The 24,660-nt window shown below is 19.5% G+C and overlaps 7 protein-coding genes across 7 annotated transcripts; 4 read left to right on the top strand and 3 right to left on the bottom strand.

Moving 5' to 3' along the window:
* Positions 1-1,181: 1,181 nt before the first annotated feature.
* PY17X_1317600 (signal recognition particle subunit SRP54, putative) lies at positions 1,182-2,684 on the top strand (the record flags this gene model as incomplete). Its single annotated transcript, XM_721881.1, has 1 exon — positions 1,182-2,684. One exon carries the CDS (start codon positions 1,182-1,184, stop codon positions 2,682-2,684), a length of 1,503 nt encoding a protein of 500 aa, XP_726974.1.
* Positions 2,685-3,943: 1,259 nt separating this feature from the next.
* Positions 3,944-6,388, bottom strand: PY17X_1317500 (serine/threonine protein kinase, putative; the record flags this gene model as incomplete). Its single annotated transcript, XM_022957062.1, has 9 exons — positions 3,944-4,088; positions 4,303-4,388; positions 4,555-4,645; positions 4,780-4,898; positions 5,039-5,382; positions 5,529-5,661; positions 5,827-5,887; positions 6,053-6,164; positions 6,352-6,388. 9 exons carry the CDS (start codon positions 6,386-6,388, stop codon positions 3,944-3,946), a joined length of 1,128 nt encoding a protein of 375 aa, XP_022813543.1.
* A 2,067-nt stretch (positions 6,389-8,455) lies between these two features.
* Positions 8,456-9,526, top strand: PY17X_1317400 (conserved protein, unknown function; the record flags this gene model as incomplete). The annotated part of the gene is made up of 1 exon (XM_723088.1): positions 8,456-9,526. One exon carries the CDS (start codon positions 8,456-8,458, stop codon positions 9,524-9,526), a length of 1,071 nt encoding a protein of 356 aa, XP_728181.1.
* A 635-nt stretch (positions 9,527-10,161) lies between these two features.
* Positions 10,162-10,602, bottom strand: PY17X_1317300 (conserved protein, unknown function; the record flags this gene model as incomplete). The annotated part of the gene is made up of 1 exon (XM_723087.1): positions 10,162-10,602. The coding sequence occupies one exon, from the start codon at positions 10,600-10,602 to the stop codon at positions 10,162-10,164; it is 441 nt and encodes a 146-aa protein (XP_728180.1).
* A 1,082-nt stretch (positions 10,603-11,684) lies between these two features.
* Positions 11,685-14,927, top strand: PY17X_1317200 (exosome complex exonuclease RRP6, putative; the record flags this gene model as incomplete). The annotated part of the gene is made up of 1 exon (XM_022957061.1): positions 11,685-14,927. The coding sequence occupies one exon, from the start codon at positions 11,685-11,687 to the stop codon at positions 14,925-14,927; it is 3,243 nt and encodes a 1,080-aa protein (XP_022813542.1).
* Positions 14,928-16,443: 1,516 nt separating this feature from the next.
* Positions 16,444-17,901, top strand: PY17X_1317100 (conserved protein, unknown function; the record flags this gene model as incomplete). Its single annotated transcript, XM_022957059.1, has 1 exon — positions 16,444-17,901. The coding sequence occupies one exon, from the start codon at positions 16,444-16,446 to the stop codon at positions 17,899-17,901; it is 1,458 nt and encodes a 485-aa protein (XP_022813541.1).
* A 1,736-nt stretch (positions 17,902-19,637) lies between these two features.
* On the bottom strand, positions 19,638-21,574 carry PY17X_1317000 (uncharacterized protein; the record flags this gene model as incomplete). Its single annotated transcript, XM_723435.2, has 2 exons — positions 19,638-21,301; positions 21,526-21,574. The coding sequence occupies 2 exons, from the start codon at positions 21,572-21,574 to the stop codon at positions 19,638-19,640; spliced, it is 1,713 nt and encodes a 570-aa protein (XP_728528.2).
* Positions 21,575-24,660: the final 3,086 nt, after the last annotated feature.

The raw sequence follows: 24,660 nt of genomic DNA, 5'->3' as shown, positions 1-24,660 counted from the left end.
TTAAAATATATCAGAAAATTATTTAAAAATTTTTTTTGAATTGACAAAGTGTGTCATGCTGTATTAGTTTCATACAATACGATATGAGCATATTTAATTGCAGTATTTTTTCCACCCCCTTTTTTCTTTTTTTTTCCTTTTTTCTGTTAACAATTAAGATTTAAAAATTATTAGAACATATATATTTAAGGATTTTTTTTTTTTTTTTTTTTTAAAGGCGAATAATCCAAATAAATATATACAAAGATAGCATTGAAAAAAATTATATATTTATAATATAAAATTTATAAAATAATATAGCCATATATATTGTATACATAACATATATTATTTTATATTCATATAATACATTTTATGCATATTATTTTATTAGGATCTCTATTATGATGAGAAACAAACATGCTTATTTGTAAAATGGAAGGAATTAAAATTATGTATAATGTATGCATGTAATATATTTGTATTTATATTTATATTCATTTCAATATATACTATTTATAATACGTTTTATGTTTCTTTTCGATATTTTTTTTATACTCCAAATGAAATAATTTAAGATTATTAAAAATCTCATAACTCCTTGAGAATTTTGATAAATTAAAAATAAAAAGCTTTATATTAAATAAGATCGTAAAAAAAAATGCAACATAAGAAGCAATAATTATGAACGTATTTATAAGAATATACAAATTTAATATTATATTTTTTTCTGGTCCAATTGATAATTAATAATTGTACACAACTTTTTTCTCTATATATACATGTGTTTCTCTTTTCCACATAAATTATTATTATTAATGTAAAATATGTTATGAAAATATATATTTTACACCTTATTTTAATGATTATGTATTGTATTTTTTATTAAATATTTTTTAAAATTCACTCATTTTAAAATAATACGAGACTTGATTTCCATGTATACATCGTAATATATCTAAAAAAAAATATATGCATGTATATATAATATTTTTTATTTCAAGGGATTTTATTGTTGCCTATTTTTTATATGCACAAAATAATAAATCAATTACCAAAAAGTGTATAAACCTTTTATGCAAAGACGAGAATTCGTCACATAATTATATGAACAGAAAGAAATATAGTTGTCGAAAAAACCGAAAAAAAATAAAAAGCACAAATTAATTTATAAAGACAATATATATAAAAAATAATACAAAATGGTTCTTACTGAACTCGGGGCGCAGCTTACAAGTGCACTTCAAAAAATTCAAGCGGCGCCAGTGGCAGATGATAATGTTATTGAAGAATGTTTAAAAGAAATTGTACGAGCCTTAATCTTAGCAGATATTAATGTAATTTATTTGAAGGATATAAAAAGTAATATAAAGAAAAATATCGAAAAAAATGCTGCGGCATATGGTAATAATAAAAAAAGATTAGTTCAAAAATATGTAGTTGAAGAATTAATTAAATTATTAGAAGGAAAAAAAGAATCCTATGTACCAAAAAAAGGAGAAAGAAATGTAATTTTATTTGTGGGTTTACAAGGAAGTGGTAAAACAACTACATGTACAAAATATGCTCATTATTATCAAAAAAAAGGGTTTAAAACTGCTTTAATTTGTGCTGATACATTTAGAGCAGGTGCTTTTGATCAATTAAAACAAAATGCAGCAAAAGTTAAAATACCATTTTATGGTAGTTATTCTGAAGTGGATCCTGTAAAAATAGCAACAGATGGTGTTAATACATTTTTAAAAGATAAATATGATTTAATAATTGTTGATAGTTCAGGAAGACATAAACAAGAAAATGATTTATTTGAAGAAATGAAACAAGTCGAAAATTCTATCAAACCAGAAGAAATTGTATTTGTTATTGATAGTCATATAGGTCAAAGTTGTCACGATCAAGCTATGGCATTTAAAAATTCTGTAAAAGTAGGAAGTATTATTATTACAAAAATTGATGGGCATGCAAAAGGTGGTGGTGCATTATCAGCAGTATCTGCTATTGGATGTCCTATCACATTTATAGGTACAGGAGAACATGTAAATGATTTTGAAAAATTCGAAGCAAAATCATTTGTATCAAGATTGTTAGGATTAGGTGATATTGATGGATTAGTATCCACTTTAAAAGAAGTTATAGATATCGAAAAACAACCACAATTAATTAATCGAATTGCAAAAGGTAAATTTGTTTTAAGAGATATGTATGATCAATTTCAAAATGTATTTAAAATGGGAAGTCTTAGTAAAGTTATGTCTATGATACCAGGATTTGGTACCAATCTAATTAGTAAAGGAACTGAAAAAGAAGGTATAGATAAAATTAAAAAATATATGGTTATTATGGATTCAATGACTAATGAAGAATTAGATTGTGTCAAACCACTTAATGATAGTAGATGTATACGTATTTGTAAAGGTTCAGGAACAAAACTTTCAGATATAAAAGAATTATTAGAACAATTTAAATTTTTACAAAAAATGGTATTAAAAATGGGAAAATTAGGATTAAGAGATAATAATATGGGAAATTTAATGAGAAATCCAAAACAATTTATGAGTAAAATGAATAATATGATGGATCCTAATATGTTTAATAATATGGGAGGAGCTAATAATATGGTTAATATGTTAAAAGAACTTACAAAAATGGATGATTTTGGTGGGGTTATGTCAAATATGATGAAACAAATGGGTATGAAAAAATGATTAATAATTTATTCGATTAAAAATAATTCATAAATAATTATAAATTAAACTATAACAAAAAAAAAATTAGGTTTTTATTATATCTACCTATTTATTTTAAATTAAATAATATCTATTTAGGGATATTTTTTTTTTTACAATTATTTTATTCCCCTTAATATCCAAAATCAAAAAATATATTTATATCCAAAAAAAGTAATACATGTTTAATATATTATTATATGATGAAAACATATGTATATACATGCACATATAAATTGGTAATACATCTCAGGTGGATGTTTCTGACATGTGCAATTGTTTGAATTCGTTAGCGTCTATAATTTATAAAATATTTTTTATTCCTTTTTTTGGCTATATTATATATATATTTTTTTTGTGACATTTATATGTTACGTTTTATGGACATGTTTATATAACACGCTTTTATAATAACATAATATTTTTTTATTACCCCTTTATATTTTGCTGTATTTTTAATTTATCTATATATATGTATATGTATATATATATATATATATTTTTTTTTAGTGTTTCTATGAATTTATAATACATACATGTGTGCATTTGATATATAATTACTTACTCAAATATTTTGTAAATAACCAATGAGCAAACTTGTATGATATCAATGTGCATTATAGCCTATAAATTAAACAAATAATAATAATGTAACAAGTAATAATAATAATATAATAATAATAATAATAATTTGATTATTTTGACAAAAAAAATCAATATGTGCAAAGCGTGGGTAGAGAGAAGGGTTTTAAGTATTACAAAGGTTTTATAGTCGATTAAAGGAGAAAAAAAAAAAAATATATAAAAAATATAAAAAAGCGAAAAGCTATAAATGTATTTACAAATAAAAAATTGAAAACATCAAAATAAAAAAATATATTAATAAAAATTTAGCACAAAAAATATACAAACAAAAATATATATAATTATATATAAATTTGTCCAGTTTCTGCGCAATATATAGTCAAATATTTATTAAATACAAAAAAATGCAAAATTATGAAATCAATATTATCCAAAAATGGAAAAAAATAATAAATAAAATTTTTTTGAAAGATTTAAGGGAAATATATACATTTATATTTGAGCAAAAAAAAAAAGCTATATTATTATATATATGTATATATAAACCTATACATGTACATACACATTATAAGTAGGCCAACAATTCAAATTTAGTAAAATATAAAAAATGTGAAAAATATTAGTATATTTATTTTATTTTTATTAAAAATGTACTAATTTGTAATTTTTTTTAAGAAAAAAGTATATTTCTTTTTCATATTTGCAATGGAATCCTTTTCTTTTTCAAATGATTTGTTTATTATTTGGTTTTCTTTTGGCTCATCAGGCAAACTTTTTTTTTTGTCTAACTTTAATTTTCTGTAAAAATTTTATAATTAAAAAATGGTATTTTAAAATGGGGTATACAAACAAGATAAAAGTATCATATAGTATGAAAACAAAACTATATATATATAAATAAATATAAATAAATATGTATATATATAAATAAATATAAATAAATATGTATATATATATATATATATGTGTGTGCATGCCATAAGTGGTGGTATATATTATTAATTGAAATTACTTTATATAAGAAGCCGAATTAAAAATTTTAAATTCACAACTTGTAAGCGTTCCTCTAATCCACCGATGGTTTAAAATATCTGAACACTGTAAAATGTGAAAAAAAAAAAATCAGGAAATGGAAATATGTATATAACTAAAAGTGTAAGACTTATAATATATTCATTAAAAAATAATCGGAATTAATATTAAAAGATTAAGATAAAAAAAGATTAAATTATATATTAATATTGTCATTGTTTTATTGTATTACACTAAATCGTTTTTCTGGGTCGTGCACTAAAATGTTTTCTAATAAATTTTTTAACCCCGGTTGGATGTTCAATGATTTTTCCTTGGATAGTCTAAAAAAATTAAGAAAAAAGACGAATATATACATATGTATATTTCCCATATACCCTTTTAAAAATAAATAAATATATATATATATATACACTTGCTTTGTGTTGCATTTTTTCTTATCTCTTTTTTTGCTTACAATTCAGGAATATTTGCTTTAAGAATGTTATTATATAGCTCATTTGCATTTTTGCCTGTAAAGGGTACTTTTCCAGTTATTATAAAAAAAATTAAAACTCCTAAACTCCAAATGTCAATCTAAAAAAAATATAATAAAATAAAATAAAATATAATAAAATATAATAAAATAAAAACATAAATTTGTCCATTTATATATAAGTATAAATATTGCATTTGAATTAATATATGTGTATTATCAAAAAACAAAACTTGCATACTTTTATTCCATATTCTTTATTCTTTATAATTTCTGGAGCTAAATAAAAATCGCTTCCACACACAGATCTACTTTTAACAACAGACTGATTTGAAGGTGTAATTTTAGCTAGCCCAAAATCGGATAAAACTACACTTTTTATATTATCTTTAGTTCTTAGTAAAATATTTTCGGGTTTAATATCTCTGTGCATAATTTTTAAAGAATTTATATATTGTATTGTTTTGGCTAGCTTAATTATGATCACTCTAGCTTCAGAATGAGTACAGCTTCCATTTATTTTTATATATTCAAATAAATTTCCTCCCTCACAATATTCTAAAATTAATTTGACTATATAATATTCTATAAATAAATAAAAAAAAAAAAAAAAAAAATTCATTAAATTAGTAAAATTAGTAAAATTAGTAAAATTATAATTAATGTATATATTAATTTGTTCGATCATAATATATGGATAAATATAAAATTAGTTATTTTTTTTTTCTAACTTTTCCAAATTTTTTCATGATAATCAAGAATTTTAACAATATATGGATGTTTATTATTTATCGTTTTCATTATAAATAATTCACGCTTGAAGCAATTATAATGTGAAGTTTTCTTTAAGGGGCAGCACATTAACTGAAATAAAAAGAAAATATTAATATATATGTAGCATCATTGAAATTAAAATGTTAGACATATATTCCTAGTTCAATCAGACATAAATGTTTATCATTCTATACTAATTATTTATCAAAATTGTTGTTAATATTTATTTGTATTTTTTTATGTGCTCTTTCTAACCTTCATAGCGCATTTTTTTTTATTTTCTCCTCGGCAACAAAATACTTTTGAGAAATTTCCACTGTAATAGAAAAAAAACGAATAAAAAATTAACAGGCTGGATAATTAACAATGGAATGCATAATTAACAACTGAGACGAAATTGGACACATTTATTATAGCATGCACACAAGTTTCTCAAATGGGAAATGAAAAAAAAAAAAAAAAAAAAAAAAAAAAGTATTACTCTCCAATCTTGTTTATTATTTTGTATTTTTTTATAAATTCCAAATTAGAGTCATGCTCATCATTCTTCTTTTGCCTTTTATTTTCCGACGAATCATTTTTAAGATTTTTATCTAAAATTGGAAAATGTATAAAAAAATAAACAAAAACATAAATGTTAAAAAAGGAAAATCGATTAATACCAAGCTATAAATATAAAATAAATAAAACATATACATACAATGCATTTTTGAATTGAAATAATAAACATCTACACAATTAAATATGCATATATATATAAACACGTTTGAATTGTCTTACCTGGATTATTCTTTCTTTTGCTTAATGCAACCCCCATTTTTTATGTTTTTTTTTTTTTTTTTTAAAGACACAAAATTTATTCATAATAAATTCATAAATTACAATCACCTCAAAAAATAAAAACAAGTATAAAATGTTTATTTATTAACAAGGGCATTTAAATAATACTAATCCCTATTCTTTTGTAATTCCATCCATTTCGTTTTCTATTATTATTTTATATTTGTATAATTATGGAAAATAATTTAAGGATGTAATTAAAAAAAAAAAAAATATATAATTTATTTCAATTTTCTGTGGAGAAAAAAAACTACATACACACATATATTACAATTTTTAATATTGGTAACACAATAACTCAAAACTGGAGCAATCTAAAATATCGAGAAACATGTACATAATATTGTATATGTTCTATATAAATATACATAATTTTATTTAGTTATCAATGTAATATATATGATAATAACATAGAAAATGCTTCAAACGAAATGATGTTATTACCCTATAGAAATAGAACAGTATATATGTATAGAGTTTAAAAAATATCGAATAAAATAAATTTTGTGTATGTATATGTGTATATATAATATAGAAAAAACAAACAATAAAACGGAAATTACAAAGATATATATATGTATATTAATTAAATGTATATACCACTGTTATTATAATGAAAATCATTCGAAATATAAAAAATTATTTAAGGATATATATAATATACATAAACACATAAGTGTGCATAATTCTTATACAGTAATTCATCATGTTATAGAATTATAAAATACAATATAATTTTTAATCGTACATGTTATGTTCTACAAAAAAAGGAAAAGAGAAAACGAAAAAATATATCAATAATAAAATATAGAATAAATTAATTATATATATAAAAAAAAAATTAATATATAGGACAGGGTAATAATATGTAAAGTTAAAAAACGCTCAGGAAATAGTAGGAAATTCATATATGTATGTATATAAATTTTTATTATAAAAATATTAATTTATGTAGCGCTTATTATAAATCTTAAAGTTATAAACAATCTAAAACACATATATTATATATCATGCATGTTTATATATTTAATAAAATGTTTATATAATAAAACGGGGGGAGGGGTAATGGAGTGAAATTCTTTGTAATATATATTTCTCCGTTATAAAGAAATAAAATGATAATTAACGAAGAAATGGAAAAGGTAAAACTTGATATATAAACAAATAAATATAAATATATATATAATCATTAATTTATATTTTTGTTTTTTGTAAATAATTTCGATTTATTTAATTACTCTGAAATGTTTATATTAAAAGAATTTTTAGTTTATTTTTTTTTAATTCCTAAAGCAGTTATTTTATTTCAGTATATAACTTAAATATATACACTGAGAGAAAAGGAAAGAAAATGAAAAAAAAAAAATAAATAATGGAAAAGAAGGAAAAAAATGGTGTTTTTCATTTACAATAAATATTATATTGTTTAAAATATACATAAGAAAAAAAATTATATATTAAACTAAAACCGTTAAATTGAAAAAATTATTTACATGTAAACGTTTTTTTTGTGCTATAAAAAATTTTGTGTATATAAATATATATTATTATTGGTATATAATATATATTATTATTGGTATATAATATATATTATTATTGTGTATATAATATATATTATATTGTGTATATAAATATATATTACATTGTGTATATATAATGAATGATCTGCATTTTAGAGAAAAAAAAAATAAAAAATATAAATATACACATGATAGGAAAGCAAAAACTAAGCTTATACGCATATAAGGCAATTAACTACTCTTAATTATTTTCAGTATAATAAATTTTAAGAAAAAAAATATTTAGTATAATTTAGTGTATAATGTTGTAGTTTTAATTATAAATATGTAATATTAATATTTTTTATATTATTTTTTTAAAACAAAAAATATTATATTAGTATATTTATTTATGTGTATATATATATATAATGATAGTAATATGAATGGAAGTGTTGTAAAAGTATTTACTATATTTCATTGGGGGAATAATAAATAATAATTACAAAACGGATATAATCATAACGATCAAAAAAATTGTAAAAATGAGTGAACACACAAAAAATGATACATACCAAAATATAAATAAATATGTGAACTTAATTGAAGATTCTTATATAAATTTCAACGCAAATATACACACAAATCCGGATACAAATAAAAGGAAAGAAAATGATGATACTCTCGAAAATTTAAATAATAATGATGATGATAATGATAATAATGATAATGATAATAATAATGATGACAATTATAGTAGTTCTAACATTTCATCAGACAATAATGATAAGAATGTAAATGACAATGTCGAAAATAACAACAATACTAACAAAGGTAAAAAAAAAAAAAAAAATTTAGAAAAATATAAAGCTTTAAAAAAAGATAACGATATTAAATTAGCAATAAAAGTTTCTCTTCAATATTTGCTAAAAAACCAACCCTTTCCTGTTAAAAGAGATGATCTACTTTCAGTTGTAAATAATTATGTACCAAATTGTAATAGTAATATAAAAAGGAAAGTACTTTTGAAATTATTAAAAAAATATGTAAAAGAAATTCTTGCTTTAAAATTATTAACCTTAACAAGTAATACAAAAACAGAATATGTATTATCACAAAATATTTTATATAAACAACATAATGATTTTTTATATTCAAAACTTGATCATAATATTAGAGGTTTTATAATATTTTTAATTCCTTTCTTTAAAATATTTCATAATAAACTACCTTTAAATTATTTGTTAAATGAATTAGATAATCTTGGATATAAAACTTCGAAATCCAAAGAAGAAATCTTAAAAATTATGAATGCACAAAATCTTTTTACAAATATTGTAAACAATATTAATTTAAGTAAAGAAATTATTGACCCAATAGATTATATTATTTATTCTAAAAAATTATCATATATCGATTTTGCTAATGATCAATATGATGAATATTCTCTTGATGGGTTTTATTGTATACCTACATTAAGATTTGAATATGAAGTTAATACTAAATATTATATAAATGAATTATTAGATATTTCAAATAAGCATTATCAATTAAAAGATTTATATGTAATTTTTGAGGATAACCATTTTGTTAATTTAAATTATAATAATATATAATTCATATTTTACTGATATTATGTCATAATATATAAAGTAACAACCCCTCCTACATATATAGAGAATGGGTTAGTTGACTTGTAAATTACATAACTATCTTTTATTTGCCTATATAAATATATATTTCCAAAAGCGCAATATGCGTATTTTTTTCAGTATTTTTTTTGTGTGTGCAAAAAAAGCATAACTTTAAAATATAGCATTATCCTTTTTTTCACACTTTATTTTTGCATTTTTCACACTTTATTTTTGCACTGTTCACACTTTTATGAGTGCATATATGTGTGTACTTTGTTTTAAGTGAAAAGGGGAGACCCAACAAGATAAAAAAATACAAAAAAAATTATGATAATATTTATAAATTAAAAAAAAAAAAAATCAAAATAAAGTGGAATAATGTAGCTAAAATGTTAAAAAGGACATGAACCCAGGGGGATAATTTGAACATATTCATGTATATTCCTTTTTTGGTTGTAAAAAAGTTACATATAAAATGTGAATATATTTAAAAAAAAAATAAAACAAACAAGTAAAATTGTTATTATATTAAAAAAATGCTTAAATTAATTAAATTCTCTTATATGACTAACTAAAAAAAATATTATATATAGTGTTATTATTATTTGTAATATAAACTAATTATTCATATTTTCATTATCATCTTTTATTAAAAATTTTTTAAGTTCTTCCCACATTTTCATTCTATCTTCTCCTAATAAACTACCATCTAATTTTGCAGAATGAACTTGTTTATCACAAAAATACCAAAGACTATGTATTTCCTTGCCATCTGATAATGGAAAACCATTTTTATCCTTAACATTTATTGGTGGCCCCATTTTTAATAAGCTAGTTTGTTCTTTTAAACAATCTGATTTTTGGACACTATCAACATATTTATGATATTGTGTATCTATTAAAATACCTGTACAGTTCATACAAAACATACTTGGGTACCATTCACTATATTCATCCGTTTTATATTCAATATAATTATTTTCATTTATATCATCATAGCAAATTAAACACAATAGATTGTCTGGTACTTTTTCCGCATGCTTATTTTCATTTGACATTTTTAATTAACTAAAAAAAAATGGTAATATGCATGTATATTTATAAATAAAATTGTACATATATATATATATATATATATCCAAATTTAAAATATATAAAATGAAGAAATGAATGATTTATTTTTCCCCATATTATTTATATTACTAACTAAAAAAATTAATATTCATAAAAATATGATTTAATATTCATATTTCTACAATTTCAAATATTTAAAATGTGAGCATAAATATATTTTTTATTTATAATTTAAAAATATAAAGTAATAAAATATCGTCATTTATTTTTAAATTAGAATGAACAAATTTTAGTACCTAAAAAGGGATGCAATTATTATGAACAGCCAAAGGGAAAAGAAAAAAAAAATAATTCAAATTTATATTATGTATACATATAGTTTTAAATCTTTGAAAAAATATTCACATGCAAATTTTTTTGTGATAATATCATAATTCCAAAACAAACAAATGATATCATATTTTATTTATTTGATTAATTAATAATATGCGCATAAAAAATGATATTGTCACATTTTATCAAATTACCTTGAAATATAAATGAATTTTTTTGTTTTAAAATATATCCAATTATTATCTTACCATTCAATTATTTTATATTTTTGTTTTAATAATTTTTTTTTTTTTTTTTTTATATGTATAGAGTTCATAACAATAGTTAAAAAAAAATAGTTTTCCTTTATATTTTTTTTTTGTTTTTCTTATGTATTTTCGATTATAGTTTTTTCTCTTTATTTTTAATTTATCAAAAAGAGGGGAGAGGATAGACGACGAAATATGTCAAATATTAAGCCTTTTGTGTTATAACATCATTTGGGAATTTTCCAAGATATTACATATGTATGCATATGTATGCATATGCATATGTATATGTATACAAATACATACATATATATAGCTATATTTATTTGTTCATTTTGAAAAGTTGAATGCTTTATATAAGCCATATAGAATAATGCTTATGTGCGTATATTAAGTAGTCATATAAAATATATGTCTATGTACATACTGATTGGCAAAGTGTATATATATATACTACTAATAAACATTCGAATATGATATAACAAATGGAATATTGTCGTAAAAAAATCGAGCAACTACTAAGATTAAAAGAGGTGGGCGAAAATGAGACCAAAAATGAGACCAAAAATGAGGCCACAAATGGGGCCACAGATGAGATCAATAATTTTGTAACGAACAAATTATTAAATGATGTTGTCGAAATTGTTAAATTAACAAATAAATTGCCATACACTAAGTCAGACGATAATAATAATAACACAGAACGAATATCAAATAATGAAGATATTAATATTTTAAAAAATAGCTTATTAAAAATTATTTATGATTTATTAATATATAGTACAAATGATAAAAATAAAAAAAAAAAATTATTGGAAAATTATGAAAATAATACAATACCAGAATTAGGGAATGAAGAAAATTATCACATTATATCATCAGTATTAGAAGAAATCGTTCAAAGATCAGAAAAATTTTTAAACCTGTTTAATTTAAATGATGTAGACAATGTATTTTCAAATTTACAAAATAGCAAACTTGATAACAACATAAATGATAGTGTAAAATTAGTTAATACAAATTTAGAAGATGAAACTGAAAAAAATAATGAGATAGACTCTATTTATAAAAATATGATAAATAAAAATATTTTACAAACAAGCGAATTGAATGAAACAAATGATGTAAAAAAAAACGATAAAAATCAAAAAACAAAAAAAAGAAAAAAGGATAATAGTAATAATAATAATAATAATAATAATAATCAAAATGGTAGTACAAACAATAATATAATAAAAGAAAATGAACATGGAAAAACAAAAAAAAAAAAACTTTTATTAAATAATAATTCAAATAACATTAAAAATTCATTGGCACACTTAATAAATAATTATGCAAAATATTTCATACCACGTATACATATAAAACATAACAAATTAATCGATTTAGAACCCAAATTAATAGAAGCTATGAAATATCAAGAAAATATAATAAAAATGAAAAAAAAAGCACTATTATATAATGATCAATATAAAAATAACAAATTGAAGGATATTAAAAGTATCGAAATTGTGAATGAAATATTTAAAGAAAAAGAAATAAAAGATTTTGAAACATTAAGTAATGTTAGTGAAATTAGTGAAGTAGATAAAAATACAATAGATGATGATAAAATTGAAAAACATTACAATGATATGAATTCAAAATCTGATTTATTAATTTTAAAAGAAGATATTCCTATTAATGAATATTTTTTTTATAAATTGTTAAAAAAAATAGATAAAAAAATAAATAAATATTGTGAAAAATATAATGTTATAATAAATAATCCTTATACATTTGAAATAAATAATTTAATAAATATGTACATAAATTATGATGAAAATGTGCAAAAGTTTTTAAATATAAAAAAGGGTTTAACAAAACCAATAAATATAAATTCGAAGGAATATAAAATAATAAATAATAAAAATGATTTAATAAATATGATAAATACAATTAAAAATACATGTGATAAAATATCTATAATAAATTTAATAGATTATAAAAATAGTTATCATGGTTTTACTTCCTTAATTTTAATAGGAACACAAGATATAGATTATATTATAAATGTTTTTAATATGTTTGAAGATATTTATTTATTAAATGAAATAACAACAGATTCTAAAATATTAAAAATTACATATAATTCTGAAAATTTAATTTTATTTTTTCAAAAAGATTTTTCAATATATTTTATAAATATTATTGATTTATTATTATGTGCTAATTGTTTAAATATTAAAAATAGTATTCCTTATTTAATTTTTAATTATTTTAATGTTAATATTGGTTTGACATCTATTACTTCTGTTCCTTTAGATAAACCTCTTAGTTTAGAATCCATTCAAATTTTTAGAACACATTCTCATTATTTATATAATTTATTCGATTATATAATAACTGATTTATATTATAATTATATTTTTAATCGAGTTAAGAAAGAAAATATTGATTCTACATCTATTAAAGTGGACAAATCAGATGAAGATATTATTTCTCAAAAAGAACATTGTATACAAAATCAAGGAAATTATAATTATACATTAAATTTGTCAAACGAAATTAACAGAATATATAATACAAATGTTTATGTAAATTTTGAAAAAATCAAATTTTCAGATATAACCCCTGAAGAAGAAAAACAAGGAATAAATATAATAAAAACAATGTTTATTAAAAGTAATGAAATTTGTTTAATCAAATTTGAAATTCAAAATGAAAATGATAATATATCAAAAACAAAAGAAAAAATAAAACAAATTATAAATACTTCATATAATACAACTTGTTGTGATAAACTAATAGAAAATATATTAATTTGGAGACAAAAATTATCAAAAAAAATAAATTTACCAAATGATAATATTCTTAACATTCATAATATTATTTCTATTATATTAAATGATTCAACATCTATATCAAATTTAAAAAATAATATTACTCCTTTAAATAACATAATTTCAGAAAATATTGAATCATTATTTGAAGTTATTGTTAAATCAAATATAAATAATAATAATCTTAATATTGCTAATACTAAAAGTAAAAAAGGAAATATATTTTTTTATCATAATTATCTCAAAAATTCAAATCAAAATGATCATATTCCTTTAGAAAATGAGTCAAATTTAATTTCGTTTTGCAATCATAATAATAATAATAATGATACTGAGTTAAATTCTTATGACAATTATATTATTGTTCCAAACATGTATTTTCAGTCCATATCAAACAATGCCACAAATAAAAGCGGCGAAAAAAACGATAAAAACGAGATAAACCATTTGAATAAAGGAGACGAAATGTTCGCTTTAGAAAAAACATTTTTTAGTGAGTATAAAAATGAACAAGATGATGATAATGATGATGATAATGACAATAATGATAATGATGATGATAATGACAATAATAACAGTAGTAATATTAGTAGTAGTAACAGTAGTAGTAACAATTTTATTAACCACAATTTGAAATGTGAAAATTACACCTCTTTATCTTCATTAATTATTTCTATGAACAAAATAAAAGAACAAATGTTAAATGGCAATACATCTAATAACTCTGGTAATAATATAAAAGATGAAGAATTGAAAGTAAAGAAAGATATTTTAAAAAATAAAAAAAAAGAAGGTAACAATGGTAATAAAAATAAACAAAAATATAAATCTTATAACAATCAATATAATATTAAAAATAAAAAGGGAAAAATTAGTGGAAAAAACATTTTAGATGAAATTATGTAAAACTGGGGGAACAAAAAAATAAAGAAATAACAAATTTTGAAAATTTATCTCAAAAAATTTTGTAAATTTATCTTAACAAACTTTACATTTTCGATAATATATACATGTGTGAACAAATAAAGCAGCCCTTCAATTTATAGGATTTAAAACAAAACAACATATTTTATCACTCATATTTTATCACTCATATTTATCACTCATATTTATCACTCATATTTTATCACTCATATTTTATCACTCATATTTATCACTCATATTTATCACTCATATTTTATCACTCATATTTTATCACTCATATTTATCACTCATATTTTATCACTCATATTTATCACTCATATTTTATCACTCGTGTATATATGCGAAAATGATAAGGAAAAAAAAATGAAAATATAGACAAATAATTAAAAACAATATATTTTTTAACTCCATGTGGTTTATACAATACTTTTATTTTTATTTTTTCAATATTTTCAATATTTTCTTGTTTTTTATAAATTATTCGTTTTTATATTTTTAGTTATTTACTATTTTATTATATTGCATACATTTATGCACACTTTTAATTTGGGTATATTTTTATTCGTTTTTGAATTTATTTTATAGATTTTAGAAAAATATATATTTGTTAAAAAAAAAAAAAAAACGATTATATTGGAATACTATAAATGCAGATAATAATATATTATCATTTTTTTTCATACATAACTCATATTTCGTTTTAATGATTATTTTGTTTTTTTATTTTATATTCCCTGTTAATGTAAATAAATATTTTCGTAAACAAATTTAAGTGGACTTTTTATTTTCCATCATTTTATAGATGATGAAAAAAAATATTATATACCTCATAATACAACTAATAATAAATAACAAATTTTTATGTTTATACATAAAAAAATATACGCATATTATTTTGTGCACACTTTTTTTTTAGGTTGTAAGAAAAAAATAATATTAAAAAAATATGTCTAAATGTTAAAATAATGAAAATTAATTTGTATTCCATTATTAAAAATAAACACCAAACATAAATATATAGCCAAACAATATAAAGCTAAAATTAACAAAATAAAATAGCCAAACAGCCAAATAGAATATTGAAACAATGATTAATAATAATACCATAATATTGCTACAAATAAATGTTTTATCATAAATTATAATATGAATTCATTTCACATTTTATTATAAATGTATATACAACTTTTTGTTAATCATAGTAGTTAACACACTTTTGGGTAATATAAATTTTTTTTTTTATCTTTAAAGAAAATATTTATTACTGTATATTTCTGATCAATTTTGAGTATATTTAAAAATATGTGTTATTATTACGACACTAATTAAATGGTAGTATATATTTATAATTTTAATGGGAACACAACATTTATGAACAAATTGGAAATAAAGGGGAATAAAAAAAGGGGAATAAAAAAAGGGGAATAAAAAAAGGGGAATAAAAAAAGGGAATAAAAAAAGGGAATAAAAAAAGGGAAATAAAAAAAGGGAATAAAAAATGGATGGAATACCAGCTAATATTGGAATAGCTGGGGATAATGAAAAAGACCTTTCGATACAAAAAAACGAAATAAAATATGATATACAAAATGATGAAAATTACAAAAAATTAAAAGAAGAAAAAAAAAGATTAAAAAAAGATTTATTAATTAAAGACAGTGAAATAAATAGCTTAAAAAAAGCACTAGAAGAAAGAGAAAGAGATACAAAAACTAATTATATTCCACTAAATGAAGCAAGGAAAATTACTTATAAAGCATTAAGAAAAGGGTCTGCAGCACAAAAAATAGTAAATTTAATAATAGGAAATAGTATAAATTATAAATTAAAAAAAAATGCTTTAAATACATTATTAATTAATGCATATGGTATTATGCATAATAAAAAAACTCATAATTATCCCGAAATTTTAAAATATACAGATTCACATTTAAAATTATTTAGACAGGAACAATTAATTTTATTAGCAGAAAATGAAAGATTAACAATACAAATGAAAGATTTAAAAAAACAATTATTAGATAATAAAATTGATGTATTAAAAAAAAATGAAAGTAAATTATTTTATTCTATGTCCAAAAATTCCAAAATTTTCAAAAATATAAATAATTTAGATAAAAATGAAAATGATTATATAGAATTAGATGCTGATCTTGTTGAAAAAAATTTTATAAAACTAATAAAAAATATTAAAATAGCACAATTCAAATTATTATGTTATGCTTTTAGAAAATTAACAAATAACTTTTATTATAATTCTCAATATAATAATCAAGGATTAGGAATAACATCAGCCTTAAAATATAGTACAGAAAATTTAAATAAAATATTAAATTATAAAAAATTTATAAATTTATGTTCAGCATTTTATAAATTATTACTTTATAATCAAAACAATTATATATATAATGATAAAAATCGTAATTATAATAATATAAATCCATATGAAAATAATAATTATTCTCGTTTGAAAAAAAAAACAGATAATAATGGAATATCGAATTATGTTTTTAAACCCTACTATTATGATAATCTTCCTAGTGCTATGCTCGATATAAAAAATAAAAAATATTCATTTTCAAAAATCAAAAATAATAATATTATCAAAAACATAATTCATAACACTCCAAATTATTATGATCAAAATGATACCATTGGTACATCTATAGATCCATTTTTTTATGAGAATCAAATTAATAAAACCGTTCCAAATAATTATCACCCCAACTATACACATAGCAACAATGTCAGAAATGGCGACAGCGTCAGAAATGGTGACAGCGTCAGAAATAGTGACATTTCAAAAAACGCATATTTCAATATTGGGTTAAATAAAACTAACGAAAAATATGAAAATGTTTCTTACATAGGAGATTTTGAATATTTAAAAGAGTTAGACTCGTTTGAAAAAGAAAAATTTATAGATATGTTTATAACCGAATCTAATAAAAAATAATTTTTATTTTGTTATACCATATTTAGTATAATATAAAATCATATATTTGTACAATTTCACATTTTGTGTGTGTTATGTCTTATTATTTAGGCATATTTATTTTCTATAAAAAAAAAAAAAAAAAAAAAAAAAAAAATTTCTTAATTTTAATCATTTTTTATTTTTATTATTATTATTATTTTTATTTTTATTATTATTATTATTATTATTAATAAAAATGTTATTTCGTTACATATAGACATAATGAATATTTTTAGTAAAAGTCTCCATATTAATGAATGTATATAAGAGTATGAATTTTTTTTTATTTTATTCACGAAATTGAAGTAAAAATATCGTGAATTATTTCACTTTTTTTTTTTGTAAAATTTACCAAGTTTATACACATGTACATATATGTATATATTTTTTTTCATTTTAATTAAATGACCATGATTATGATTATTAATTTAAGCCATAAAATTTTTTTTTATAAAACATAACTTTTGTTAAAGTTTTAAAAACCCTTAACAATTTATACACACACATTTAATTCGTAACAACGCTCGCTTTTCCAAGCAGACAAAACGTTTGCTTATTGTGTTGGTATATTGTATTTGCTTATTGTGATGGTATATTGTGTTGGTCTATTGTGTTATTTTATATTATTCTATCTTGCTATCTATTTATTGTGTCCCCGTTTATGGCGTAACAGCCTAGCTGTTCGATAGATATGGGGGTCATAATAAATGATAGTAATATTTTTGCCTTGATTTTAAAATTTAATTTTTTTAATTATTCAAAAATTTTCATTTAAGTTATAATAATTATTATTAATTTGAATGCAAATAAATGTTTTCTCCTTTTTCTTTTTTTCTTTTGTGTATTATTTTATTGTTGAAAGAAGAAATAAAGAAAAGGGAAAAGAAAAAAGAAACGAAAAAATGAAACAAACAAAAAGCAAGACAAACAATTATATATATAATATAAGAATGAAAAAAAAAGTCTGTGAAAAAAATAAACAACAGCAATAACTATTATTATTATTACCATTAAAAATTCATGTATAGGTAGGCCTTTTTCACATTAATCTTTTCTTTCTATTCCTATATATTTCTATATCTATCTATATATATATATATGCTATAAATCGAAATGCTTATAAAAAAATACACATATTGAGAATATGTACATATGAAATCAAATTTCAAAATAAAAAATATTACAACTATTTGCAATAAGTGCATCATATAAATAACTATATAAATGTACTACATTCAACAAAATATATACATTTAATTAGAAGAGAGCATACATATCCACGCACATACATATCCATGCACACACACATATAATACATATTTATATACCTTTTGTTTGGGAATTTGTATAATATATTTATAGCCCAATTTTGAATGCAAATTATTGTGTAATAAAATATGATTTGTAATTAAAACAAGCGAATTTTATGCATGTATAAATACATGAATATAGATAATTTCATGGGATAATAAAAATAAAAACAAAAAAAAAAAGAAAAAAAAAAATAAATGAAAAAATGAATGAAAAAAAAATGCAGACATTTCTGGCAATAATAAGATTAATTTTTCTGTGTGTATTTGTGGGCTTTATATTTTTTTATACATTTTATTATATGATTAAAAAATTCTAAAGAAATTGTAATAATAATTAATGAAAAATAATATCTAATAAATTTAGAGATATAACAAAATAATTTAAACCATATATTTCATTAATTATAATTTGTCTAAATAAAATAATTGAGCATTTAAATTCATATGACTTGGAAGTTTATTATTTTTAATACATTCACTAAATAATTCAAGATATGGTTCTAATTCATTAATATGTTTTGTTAGTTTAGCACTCTTTAAACATAATCGAAGTGAATTTGAATATCTTTCTCTTTTTTCAATTCCCACCGGAATTTTTGGAATCACATTTTTTTTTAAATCTTTCAATATTAATGCTAAAGCTTCTCTAGTTAGATCTATAAAATTTGTTTTACCATCTTCATTATTTTTATTACCATAATCTGAATAATATTCATGTGAAAAAATAAAAGTTCCTTCACATTCATTATTATACTTATTTTTTTTTCTTATATTTTCATTATAATCATAATTACCACTTTTTATAAAAATCATTTCTTCATTTGTTTGTTCAGGTGAATCAATTTGAAAATCTTTATCAGTAATTAAACAATTATTATTACCTATAACATTTGTATTACACACACGATTATCTATATTATTGTTATTTTTACTATTACCAGGATAATTAAAATTTTTATTGCCGTTCATAATATTTATATTGTTAATATTATTATAATTGGCTGGAAAATTACGATGATGATTATTACGATCATCTGTTATAGCAGTAAAACTAGACTTGTTTGATTTTACTAAACAACTTATTTTATCCTTAATTTTATTATTTTTTTTTTGATTTTCTATTTGGCAATTATTTAATCTGTGTTCATAAATGTTATCATGTTTTCCATATATATTATCATCCATAGTATTAATATTTATTCCATCACCTTTTAAAATTGAATATAAATTATTATTATATTCTTCATTTTCTTCATTATTAAGATCATTTATATTTTTAAAAAATTTTATATTTGCATTAGTATTATTAACATTTGTATTCATATTATTTCCTAAAATATCACCATTTCCATCTTCTTGATTTTTTTCGACACCATTACCATATTTATAATTACAACGTCTAGTATTATATCTTCTTTTTTTATTTAATATTCCATCATTAATATTTATATTATTATTTTCAATTAATATTTTGTTTTTTGAAAAATTAGTATTATCATCATATGGTATATGTGTATATATATCTCCGTTATTCATTTTTTTATTTTTTGAATATTTCATTTCTTTTGTATTTATATATTCATCCATATTGTTATAATCATTATTTCTAAACTTTACATTATTAGACATTTTATAATTTTCCCTATGTTCTCTTATATTTCTAGAATCTTCAATTTTATTATTATTATCTTCTTCATTACTATTATAACGATTCCCTTGATTTTCATGTTTTATTTCATTTGATATTGAATTATTATTGTTATTATTGTTATTATTATTGTTGTTATTATTGTTATTATTATTATTATTATTATAATTGTAAAATGTTGCATTTTTACATTCAACTGCTAATCGTTTTGCTTTTTTATATCCATGTTTTTTTACTGAAAATACCCGAAGATGTCTTCCACTTCCTTTTACACATGCTAACCAACATTTTGTTCGTGCATTATACCAAACGCCTTTATTTTTTCCATTATCATCTGTATAATCATAACTATCATTATCGTTTGTTTCTTGAGTTTTGTCTTCAATTGAATTTTGGCTTGGATTAGGTCCGTCGCTAGCTGTTTAATTCAAAAAAAAAAAAAAAAAAAAAAAAAAAAAAATTTATATATCATAAAATAATTGAAATATTTATAAAAATGATTAACAAAATTGTTTACCATTTCTATTTATTATCACACATGTATGCAAACTCAAAACCGATAGAAAGAAAGACAAACATCAAATGTATTACACATATTTATTCAAATATATTTTTTTTTTTTTTATACAATTTTGATGTTACCTTCTTGAGCTTGGTTGGGATTTTGTGGATTAGCGTAATTAATCATCATTGAAATTTTTCTAACTATATAAATTTTTCTAATTATATAATTTTTTTTTTTTTTTTTTTTTCAGTAGTAATATGTATATATATTCTTCTACGTATATATTCTTCTATGCATATATTCTAATTAAAAAAAAAACAAAATGTTTTTTTCCTACATATTTTATATATAGGTCTAAACCTTATTATATGCCATATGTGTACAGACGACAAATTTTTTTTTTTTTTTTTTTTTTTTTTTTGAGAGTGAGGATTTATTTAGGGTTATAAATATTAATCTCCATTAATGTTTGTATTATTATCGTTGTTCTTATCTAGATATAATAAATTACAAATTGTTTAGTGATTATAATAAAATAAAGGAAATATATATTTTTTAATAAATGAGTGTATAGATATTATATACACAACATAAACACGTTAAATTTTAACATATAATTAATATCGAAAAAAATATACAAATTAATAAATAATAGTAATAATAATAATATTAGTAATAATAATATTAGTAATAATAATAATAATAATAGTAATAATAATAATAGTAATAATAATGATAATAAACAAATTGATATTTTAAAAAAAAGTTCAAGAATGGGGGCAGAATATTTTCAATACTTTAAACTAATAATCGATAAAACTTGTTTTTTTATTTTTTTTTTAAAAATCTTTATTTTTATATTAATGCATATATATAAGCATTTAAAGATAAAAGCACAATATGCTATATGTATGCATATATATAAAAGAAAAAGAAACAATCTATTATTAATAAAGTGTGAAGAGGGTAATATTAATACCAACTCAACAATAACAATATAAGTAAAAAAATAAAATAAAATGCTATATCATATATATAATATTTATATAGGGGGTGAAAAAATATAAAAATGAAAAAAAAAAAAAAACATATTATGTGGAACACAAATTATAAAAGTTTTGGGTGTAAAAAAAAAGAGATCATATGTAACTACAATTCTTTATTCAAATATATGTGATATTCAAAATCTTTAGAAAATATTCAATATATTATTATCACAACAGAAATATACTAAGCTCACAAAATAAACAAAATATATAATATTGTAAATGTTATAAATTGTATTAAAATTAAACATTTTTATTAAATATAACGCATTTAACCCTTTTTTAATTCTATATATAAATATATTGGCATAATATTTTATACACATACAAATATATACAGCATAAAAATTATTAGGACAAAATTATAAAAATAAAACTAAAAATAATGTTTTATTATTATATATATTTCTAGTCTATATATATATATATATATATGTTGTCATATAAGAAACCCCTCTTTATTTATTTGCTATTTTATTAATGAGCATTTATAATTAAAAAAAAAATACAAAAAAATAGATAAAATATATTAGCGACGAGCTATATTATTACTAAATAATAAAAATGTAGAAATATAAAAGAAAAAAAATGTATATAATAAAACTTTATAAAAATATATATTTTATTTATTTACTTAAACAGGATGTTATGAACGAAATAAACATTTTCACTTAATGTGCAAAGACAAAAAAGTTTCACAAGTATATTTTTTTTTTTTATCAATAAAACAATATGTAGTAAAAATGTGTATATAACATTTATATATGTAAGCATTCAAACCCAATAGAGCTCTTGAAACTGCAGTAAACAAAACTAGATAAAATGGGGAAAAGATAATAATAATAATAATATAATAATAATAATAATATTATAATAATATTATAATAATAATATAATAATAATAAATACCGCAATTACTGTTGTATAATAGAAAAAAAAATAAGGTCGATTATTATTTTTTCTTACATAAAAATATATTAATATTTTCTTTTGGCATATTCTTATAATATTAAATAAATAAATAAATATATATATATATATAATATAACAATTTGTAGAAATGAAAATATGTATTATATATATGTATATTTATGCTCCCCTAAAGAGATACACTATAGCGTTAAAAAAAAAATGCTTTCCTCTTAAAACCACATAATGTTATTCAATAAATTTACTAATTGTGAACATAGAATATTATGTACACTCCGAATTTTTTTTAACTTTTGTCAAAGAATAAAAACGGGAAAAAAAAAAAAAAAATATATATATATAATACGCTATAGCTTTATTTGGTTATATAAACTTTTTTTTTTCTATTATGTTTTAATATATTTGTTATTAATAATCTACAAGAACACTTAAATGTAATAAATTTATTAATTTTAAAATTTAATTGATTTTTTTTTATGACAAGAGGTTTAAAAAAAAAATATGTATATTTTATATGTACATGATATATTTATTTATGTGTATATATATATATATATGTATATATTTAGGCATATACATGTTTATATTTTTTAGAGAAATTAGAAATGTGTAACGAAATGCATTTTCTGTGTTCTGCTAAATTATATATAAACAACGCATATGCTATAAGTACTTATATATAAGATCAAATTAATACTAGTAAAAATGAAATTAAAAATTTGTACACAACAACAATTTTAAATAAACATGGCGCTATTTAATTATGCACGTAATATTTTATTTAGATATATTCAACATAGAACTGGTACGCATATATATATATATAAAATAAAATCTTTTAAAACACAATATATTTCTAATAAATTGGCGAATGAAATAAAGACAATATTTTGTAAATTCTTATACAGAATATAAATTAAAAAAAATATATATTGTACATTCGTAATAAAAAAAATAAAAAATATTAATTATATATCTCTTCCTTTTTTTTATTTATGTATAAGTAAAATATTAGACACTTATTAAATTGTTTTAAGTAATATCAACTTTCCAATTTATTTGTAATGATGTTTTAAACAATTTTTTTTTTTCATTATTTTATAAGCTTTATACGTACATATTATATATATGTATCTATATATCTACATTTTATTTACTCTTTTTTTTTTTAATTTTAAAAGCTTATATAATGCGCATATTTAATTTAAAATGAAAAAAAAATATATTCATATATTAATTTTAAACCATTTATTCCTAGTCTATTTTTTTACTACTAGGTGATAAATGTTTTATTAC

The sequence above is a fragment of the Plasmodium yoelii genome (assembly GCF_900002385.2).
Source record: "Plasmodium yoelii strain 17X genome assembly, chromosome: 13".
NCBI lineage: Eukaryota > Apicomplexa > Aconoidasida > Haemosporida > Plasmodiidae > Plasmodium > Plasmodium yoelii.
This window is presented reverse-complemented; position numbering and strand designations above follow the sequence as displayed.